General features: G+C 37.9%; 1 protein-coding gene across 1 annotated transcript; it reads right to left on the reverse strand.

Annotated features, from left to right (window-relative positions):
* Positions 1-1,795: 1,795 nt before the first annotated feature.
* On the reverse strand, positions 1,796-5,228 carry LOC149838134 (small ribosomal subunit protein uS17y). Its single transcript, XM_090006396.1, has 6 exons — positions 5,115-5,228; positions 4,448-4,488; positions 4,259-4,359; positions 2,342-2,486; positions 2,168-2,257; positions 1,796-2,073 (listed from the first exon to the last, which is right to left on the reverse strand). The coding sequence occupies exons 1-6, from the start codon at positions 5,124-5,126 to the stop codon at positions 1,983-1,985; spliced, it is 480 nt and encodes a 159-aa protein (XP_089862522.1). The 5' UTR covers positions 5,127-5,228; the 3' UTR covers positions 1,796-1,982.
* Between the last annotated feature and the right edge of the window lie 4,176 nt (positions 5,229-9,404).

The following is a 9,404-nucleotide window of genomic DNA, read 5'->3' on the forward strand; positions in this document are numbered from 1 at the left end:
AAATGCTTTGGGCCTATCCCATCTAATCCTAACTTAGATTCCTTTGCCTTGACTGGATATTGTTGCTAGGAATGGGTTGTTACAAGATACTCTCTACTAATAAACCCTTCTTTAGCATTGCTCTCTAAAGCCCTATATCCAATCCAATTACCAAGAGACTCTTCTGCATATTAAATTGGACATTCACAATTTGACTTATTACTTGATACAAAATGGATCCCTCTATGTCATATCAAAAACCATAAAAGCAATTGATTATAATTACATTTTATAACAGATATCGCTCAGCCAACAGCACGAGTAGAACAAAGTATGAAAGAAAGCAATTGGTAGCCATAAAAATGCCAAATTCTACCGGAGAACAAATGACTAATCTTCTAATTATCAATAGCAATCAATATGTTCCCTACAACCTTATTTTGTACAGTTATTTTTAGAAACGGTTTTGCTTTGATTGAGTCAGTCCTTTTGTAAAGTGTTGAGTCACTTGTAACTTTCTTCCTTGTAATGCGCCTGCAAGTAAAATTGTAAATGAATGCAAATGCAAAGATCTTTCTTTTGTTGACCCTTATTGTAATTGCTTTTGAGTGATTGTGATTTCGCTTTCTATATTCTCTAGCTCTCTTGCACTCTTAGTTATCAAAGTTTCTGCAGCGGCAAGCAAGAGATCAGAAGGCTCGTGATGGTAAAGAATGACCGTTGCACCGCACTAACCTATCGAAGAAGTAAGCCTGTGACAAGGGATATCAAAACTTGTTCTCAAACTGAAGAAAGGACTCATGAGTAGATGTCGAGAGATGCGTTGATAAACCGTGATTTGTAAGCAAGGCATCATAACACCTCAATAAGAAAAACAGTTGCCGATGACGAGAAGATGGGTTCACCTCGAAGCCATGAGCAGATGACCAAGACTATCAACAGACTGGTGGCTGATGTGATTTTGCATGAGGAATCGATTTCACGTGCTGTTCAGTCATTCAAAGGACTGGACGATGAGTGAACAAGACTGCGAAAGCAAGTAAACTTACTGATGGGTAGCTGACTACGACAGTGACCATCCTGCAGCTAATGTAAGAAAGCTTCAGTTGAAGAATCACACTCTGCTACAGACAGTTATCCTAAATAGTAAAAAAGACGATAAGCCATAAAAAATAGATGTGACAAAGCCAGCTAAATTTAATGGTTCCAAGAATGCCATAGAGAACTTTCTGTTTCAGGTGAAAAACTACTTAAACATTCAGAATATATTGGCTGAAGACCTATTAATCAATACCCTACAAGGTTAATCCATAGATCTGAATTGTAATGTGCCTGTAGGCAAAATTGTAAATGAATACAAATGTGAAGAGCTTTCTTTTATTCACCCTCATTTTGATAGATTTCAAGTGATTGTGATTTCTCAGTCTCAATCATCAAAGCTTCTTCAACGGCAAGCAAGCAATCGAAAAACTTGCGGTGGTAAGAAAAAATGATTACACCTTTGAATTATAAATAGATATCATCGTAGGCATGCCATGTATTTATTATATAAGTATAAAAATTGAACCATACCACCGTCTCTCTATTGAGAAGAAGTTTTTTATAAAAAAAAATCACGTGCATGGGAAGGTTTACCTTTTTCAAGTTTAGTATAGAGTTTTTACCTATTTTACCAATCACCGAACGGACATACCGGAAACTCTAGATTCACTCACAAGGAGACGTGACATTTACTCACAATGGCTACAACTGTTTAAACAAAAATTCAAATGGGAGAGAAAGTTGATGTGGACGAAATGGAGGCAGCAATTCAATAGGACCTCAAGATTAAGATTTCATAGAAGTAGCTTGTTCAACTAACAAGACACCTTAACAGCCAAACCAAAATCCAAGAAATGTGAAGTTTCTGAAGAACGAAATAAAACCAATCAAAGTAAAGCTCAAGTTTCCAACGCACTACAGACACTCTATCGGCCTAACAACCAAAACTGATCTAATAAAACTCACATCCCTGTGAATGCTTTCTTGCCTCCACCAGTTGAACCAGCCGGAGTGACTTTCAGCACATTGAATCTGACGGTCTTCGACAAGGGCCTAGTTGCAGAAAGTAAAACAGCTTAATAAACAAAGGGAAATCCAAGGTTCAATTTTAACTAATAGTAAGGTGATCTATTTGATCAAAACTCACCTGCACTGACCGATGGTGACATGATCTCCCTCCTTCACACGGAAACATGGTGACACGTGAGCTGGAGTGTTTGAGTGCCGTTTCTCAAACCTGAGATGTAAAACCAAAGTAAATAGTTTGCATCAAATTCATATGAAACAAGTTACGATTGACCATTACTAATTTTCTTCTCACCTTTGATATTTCTTAACGTAATGAAGAGAATCCCTTCGAACAATGATGGTTCTCATCATCTTGGCTTTGTAGACAGTTCCCTGCAATATTCTACCCCTGATGGAAATGCTGCCGGTGAAGGGGCATTTCTTGTCAATATATGTTCCTGCAAAATAAATGGATCCAGCAGTACAGAACACAAGCAACAAGGTAAATCTCCAAGTTGTGGGACAATAAATTAGAAGTGGCAGATGGAAATTAGCTTATTGAAACATCAGAAAAAAGAATGACTTAAAGTCAAGGCAGGACTTCTTAGTAGCACTAGTCAATGGAATGCCAGAAGGCATCAGTCCCCTACAGGCAAAACTTGGTACACTATCTTGAACTACGTGTGAAACAGCTGCCCCATTTCAAACACACACACAGGTCGGTCTTCCATATTGCACCAAACTTAACAAAAAAAATAATGGGGTCAAAAGAAAATTACATAGATAGCATAGCGCCTTTGAACAACAAAACAGGCAATGAAACGTTAGAAAATTAATGGGGTTAAACTAATATGGTAGTAAGCTGGCAAGAAACATATATATGCAAGAACTGATAAATATATTGACCGAGTTGTAGGCAATTGAACAGGTTAGAACAAACACTGGTTGTTGATATATCCCTTAAACCAATCCAATTCAGGTAATTCAGGTTCAATGGAAGCAAGAGAAAAACATACAAAGACCATACAAATCACTCTTATTATATTGCTGATCCTCAATGACAAGTCACAAGACTCACAACCAAGTACACAGGTTACTAGAAGAGACCAAGCACAAATGTAAGTTCCCAAAGATTGCAGGATAGTTTATTTTCTTAACCAACATCACCATGGAATTAAATTGGTTCGACATTTTGCCAGAATTTGTGGCATGAATCACTAAAAAGATTGAGGACATCTTCAATCTGGCAAGTTTCTTGTTGGCTCCATGCGGCAGACAGGATGCTAGGACAGTTCCTGCTGTTGACTCAGAGTAGGAGCCATGAATTAAAAATAAATGCAATTGTGATTCAAAAGAATGAAGACACATTGGTCCAACAAAAAGACATATCAAGAGGCTGAGCGCCAGCCTCCTAGGCATGAAGTCTAAACCAAAGGAAAACTAACGATTGCAGCCTATGCAGCTATGTCAAGTTGTCAACTAGATCACCCAAGGGTTGCCTTATTTTTTTTCACTGCCCTATATGATTTTATGAGTCCTTTTGTGGTCTAAGTCCACTTTTACAACAACTCATATGAAGGTAGAAAGAACCTATTACACGAGGAGTTGCCCTGTGTGGTTTTCCCATTAGTATTCCATCAGTCTGCACCTGTAATTCAACAACTAGCTTAATGATGTCAATCATTTAGCCAGAATTTGTGGTACAAACCACCGGAAAGATTCAGGCCATCTTCAATCTGGCAACTTATCTGTTGGCTCCATGCGGCAGACAGGATGCTAGGACAGAGAGTACTTGATGTTGACTCAGGGTAGGAGCCGTGAATGGAAAAAACACAAATTCCCACAAAATTCATTAGTGTTCACCTAATATATTGATTAGATAACAGGGCATCAATTTGCAACCTATAGGATAAAAGATAAAATTCAGTATCAGAGTATAACTTTATAGTCAGGTTTTAACTAATAATCACTTTTAGATGAGAAAAGAACATCATGGAGAAAAGACGGATTTATCGTGGAGACGCTGAATGCTAACAAAAAGCATGGCTATCGGAAAAGGGTAAACACACAAAAGAAAAAATGATTAGATGGCAGAGTCAGACAGGCTTTGTTGTACGTAACACTTCAGACAAAGCAAAATACATATGTGCATACATGATTGATCATCTTACAGACATGTTAATACATGCAAAGTATGATCACGGACATGTAGAAATGTAAGAGTCAAAACCTTCAATGGCCTCCCTCGGGGTCTTTATTTTCAGACCAATGTTCTTCCAGAACCGGTTACCACCTTTTCCTGGGCCCTTTCCCTTACCAGATTTTTTGGAGCTGCAACAATTTATTCTCAAGAGCCATGCCCAGAAAGCATCTATACCTTTAGAGAATATAATTTTGAAATCCAGTTAATAAATCTTACCTCAGAAAGACTTTGGGCTGCTTCAGAAAAGCCTTCTCAGTCTGCAGGCATCAGACATCAACAATCAATCTTTCGACTTTCTTTCTTCGAAAATAATCAATCAATAAACTCTCTCTATCAAGACATATTTGAAAGAACAAGCATCCAAAAACACAAGCAATTTAATGGAATACCATTCACAAAGTTTCATGCACAAACATCACACATGTATGGATCAAACCCCTTCCCCCGAGAAGAAAAGAAAAATTTTAATCAATATCAAAAGCAAAGTAAAATGATGCACAGCCACAGAAGCAATATTGTTTGCCCTACCAGATCCAATCAATATGACCTGCACAAATTAAATAGCACACCACATAACAAAATAAAACGAAATAACCACAAAAGAAAAAAATCACGGCGAGAATAGATCAGTATGATACAGCGATAAAATGTCCCAAATTGGTGATCCTATGTCATGGACAAAAACTATGAACCAGAATCAGCCTCATGAACATGGATTCCCCCATTCTATCAACCTGCCTTCTATCCTTTCATCCAGTACGCTTCACTCCATATCAAGCACTCATGCTACTCAATAGAACCTTATAAAATCATGACCCATATTTTACCCCCAATATGTGGCCATCGGAAGCAAAGAACAAGAAGGATAGTACGGATCTCCCACCTGCTCAGCCATGGTGAATACGAAGTAGGGATGTCCAACGGCAACCAGAAGACAGTGGCACAAGGAAGGGACGGGAGCAGAGAGAAGAAAACAGAAGCGCAAAGCAAAAACCCTAACCCTAGATGACCTTTTATAGTGTTTCTAGGGTAGGGATCGTTATTGGGTCCAGTAATTGTTGTTTACGATTCCGATTCGGATTCAGATCTCCTAGATTGGATCAAGCTCGGATCTGGATTCAGATTTAGACTTGCTGACCAATTTTTTGACTTGGTTCATCTGTAACATGATCTAGATTGTAGGCCACTCCTTTGCATCCGTACTTCCAACCCATGCCACAAACAATTGCAATATTTTCAAAATATTGCAATTCACCATAATATTTGTAAAAGCTCATGTAATCTTGAAAATTTTGAAACTTTCAATATATTTTCTATATTGAGTATACTGTTTTTCATATAAAAACACTTTCTTATATTTTTAATGTTTTTTTGTAATTTTGCAAGATATCCTCATTTCAACATCTGTTTTTGCCAAAAGGTGGATGAGAAATAGGATGGTGATACTGAGGAAGAGGATTCTGATGGAGAAGACGACCACCATAACCATTGTGGAGGAAGAGGGTGAGGAGGCAATTTGGTTTAACCATTGCAGGGTGTAGATCTTGGTTATGCAAATGCAGGAGAGAAGGGTTAACATAAGAAGTATAGTGAGGGAGAGACATTCTCTGAATATTATCTATGAGGTTTTCCTTGAGAGAGAGAGAGAGAGAAGTACGGATATATTTGTGAGAGAGGGAGAGAGAAAAGGCCTTGATAGACTGAAAATAGGATATGTAATAACCCAAAAAAAGTTGAATCAAAGATCTCTTGTTTCTTAGCATTTTATTTGAATAAACTTTAACTGGGGTTCATATTAGTTAACTTTATTGTCAATTACTTTTTTCACTATTTTCTAGATCTTTTATGTTTTGCATGCCTTTTTTACTTCTTATATTTGCTTATTTATTTATTTAGATATTAAAGGTGGAGAATATGGTTTTTGCAGACCCACAAAGAATTGAAGGAACGTGTGGCTCAGCTGTTATCCAAACAAGCATAGATTAATTTGGCAAATGTGTCTGTGTGTGTATGGAAGGGGGTGGGTGGGTGGAGTCAAGAGTGGGATGCTTGAGTTTATCAAACAATAAAGGGGTGTCAATGGGTCGGATGTGGTCCAACATCCGACCAGAATACAAAACTCCAAGTAGTAGGATTGGGTAAGGAAACCAAATCCAATTAATAATTGGATTCAGATTTGGTTTAAGATTTCATGGATCCGAATCCATTTGCATGTATTTAATCATATTTGATATTAGCTTTTACCGGTCTAAATCTGATTCTGAATCCAACTCAGATTAGCCAATATTTGATTAGTCAACTGTGTATTTGGATGCATCTGACCCAAATTGAAACATTTGCATTCCTACCAAGCACAGAACCGAATCCGAACCGTTTACAGCCCTAACTCAAAAGTAGGGTTGGGCCTGGGCCCAGTCGTCCTGCTACTGCTGGATGGCTGGTCTTGGCCTTCCCACTAGGACATGGGCCTAATTAGACTGGCTGGACCAGCCCGTTGACACACACACACATAATCAGGCTGGGTGGTCCAGGCCAGCCCGCGGCAGCCCAACCCGTTGCCACCCCTACTTTTGAGGGAAAAGGCCTTACTAAACCCGAACCTTGGCTGAGAGCATTCTCTCATAGAAGAATCCATACGGTATTTGACTACAATTGAATTGGATGAGTCAGGCTTCTCATCTTGGGTTACTAGGCCACGTTGACTGGTGGACCAAGTCTCACCAAACTGAAAAAAATGTTTTTCTCAAGGGTTTGTGTCTAATTTGGACCAGGATCCAATTTGACTCTAAACTTCACCCTCTTCTCCACCCTCCTCATTCATGTACACATGAGAATGCTAAATGACATAGAGAGGGTGTCCTCTGTAACATTGGTTAAAGAGTGAATTTTGGTATGATTGCACAAATTTGGGTTACAAGAAAAGTAACACCCACCAATCTCTCTAGTTGATCCAATATGAATTCAAGTAGAAAAAGAGTTAAAATCCATGGTTGCAATTACCTTAACCGAAATTTGGTTGTCGAGAAATTAGTCAAAAACAATAACAAATCATAAATTTTATTCATTTAAAATTATAAAGAATCATAAGGAGAATATCAAAATAGAAGGTATATTCTTACCGCAGCCTATGTAGTCTTAATTTAAATATATCCTAAAACAAGCTCTCAATAATTTCTAAAATTGGCTACAATGCTATAAACTAAATATGAAATAAAGAATTATTCAAAGAGACAACTAGTCTGTTCTAAAATCCTTTATTCATTAACAATTGGTCTGGTTCTGATGGGTCCTTGTCCAGCACTGTCCGCGGAAAGGACATGACATGGTGTCATTGTCCTTCCCTGTTCCCAAATCTAACCCTGGTCTACATCTATCATCTCCTCTCTCTTTTTTTCTATTTTGATTTCTTTTACAAACAAGAGATATCTTCCAATTTAATTCTTTTTCCTTGAGGGTTGTCTATTTCAACCCTTCACCAAAGGGAGGTCTTTGAGGGGATTTCGGTTTCTGCTGATTTCTTTTTGTCCAACATGAAACAAACGACCCCTGAAGGATTTCAATTCAATTGGAAACTTGAACCAATAAATAAGGATGGTAAAATTTTCTATTCATGTTACCACTTGAGACTAAACAATTGACTAGTGTTTGAGTAGAATTGCTGGTGGGAAAAACACAACGAAACATGTATCATTCAATATGCTTCTTAAGCGAGATATACACCCACATAGGAATCCGTTTGTTTGAGCATCAATAAGCACAGCTAATGCAAAAAAAAAAAGGCAAAACTGCAACACCACAAACAGCTAGCTTCAGAAGACCCTAACCCACACTCAAAAGAGAACCCCTAGAAAACGTAGAACCTAGCAAAGAAAACAAAAATCATCCATCCGGGAGAACCGTGAACCGAGAAAACCCTAGAAATCAAAAGCAAAGAACGAAAAGGAGAGTACGGATCTCTCACCTGCTCAGCCATGGCGAATACGAAGGAGGGATCTCTGGCGGCACCCAGAAGACGGTGGCGCGAGGAGGGGATGGGGGCGGAGAGAAGAAGACGGCACAAAGCAAAAACCCTAACCCTTTATAGTGTTTTGAATTCCAAAATGTGTGGTGGCTTTTTCTGGGAATGACGTGGTTGTCCTCGGTAGTTTATCGCTGTATTTTCGCTTTTTCTTTGTTGTTTAAAGTTGAAAAACAAGCTCAAATGTATCTGTTTGCCTCCCTCTTCAAAAAAAAGTTCAAATGGACCGCATTAGGAGAGACCATGGATAAAAAAAAAACCATTGTTCTAGTTCTAAGTAATGATGTCAATGTGTCAGATTCGGGTCAGATTTAGGTATTACAGGATATGACTTAACCTGATCTGACCTAGTCGGATTCAGTCGGATGGAAAAAGATAGAACCAAATCCGGATCAGACTAGTCTACAACCCAATATTTGCATTTAAGTGGATTTCGATCTTAGTCCGACTCAGATTTCAATGAAAAATCAATACCGAATCTGAATCTAATTTTTAATCAGATCCAGATTTGGCTTCCGAATCCGAATAATGGGATTCAAATTTGGGTCGGATGTCGGGTTACAACTGACCCATTGACATCCCTACTTCAAGGGTAGGGGTCTTTAAATAAGATTTGAATCGGATCCCGACATGCTTGCTTTGGGCTTATTTGTGTGTGAATTCAAAATCAGGTTGGTAGTTTTTCTCTGATCTATCTTTGGATTTGGATCAAATCCAATTTATTTATGCTTTTCACGTGTAAAACTCTTGTTTTCAATATTTTTTCTTATTGCGTCCCGTAATTGTTGTTTGAGATTTCGATTGGGATTCAGCTCTGCTAGATTGGATCAAACTCGGATCTGGATTCTAATCCTGACTTGCTGCTTAATTTTTCTACTCGGCTCTTATGTAACATGATCTAGATTGTAGGCCACTCGTTTGCATCCGTGCTTCAAACCCATGCCACAAACAATTGCAATATTTTGATATTTTTAAAAGCTTATGTAGTCTTGAAAATTTTGAAACTTTCAATATATTTTCTATTTTTAGTATATTGTTTTTCATCGTCAATAAAAACACCTTTTTATATTTTTAATGCTTTTTGCAATTTTGCATATTTTAATATTTTTACTAGGAATTTCTTAAGAATTCATAGTGAAAACAAACGTTTTTAGT

This window comes from Nuphar pumila, chromosome 5 (genome assembly GCF_984573655.1).
Source record: "Nuphar pumila chromosome 5, dmNupPumi1.hap1.1, whole genome shotgun sequence".
Lineage (NCBI taxonomy): Eukaryota > Viridiplantae > Streptophyta > Magnoliopsida > Nymphaeales > Nymphaeaceae > Nuphar > Nuphar pumila.

Excerpts from the sequence above, each read along its gene's own strand:
- LOC149838134 (XM_090006396.1), bottom strand. Across the intron at positions 4,360-4,447 it reads CAGCCCAAAGTCTTTCTGAG|CTCCAAAAAATCTGGTAAGG; the intron begins GTAAGATTTATT and ends AAATTGTTGCAG. Across the intron at positions 2,258-2,341 it reads TACGTTAAGAAATATCAAAG|GTTTGAGAAACGGCACTCAA; the intron begins GTGAGAAGAAAA and ends TTTACATCTCAG.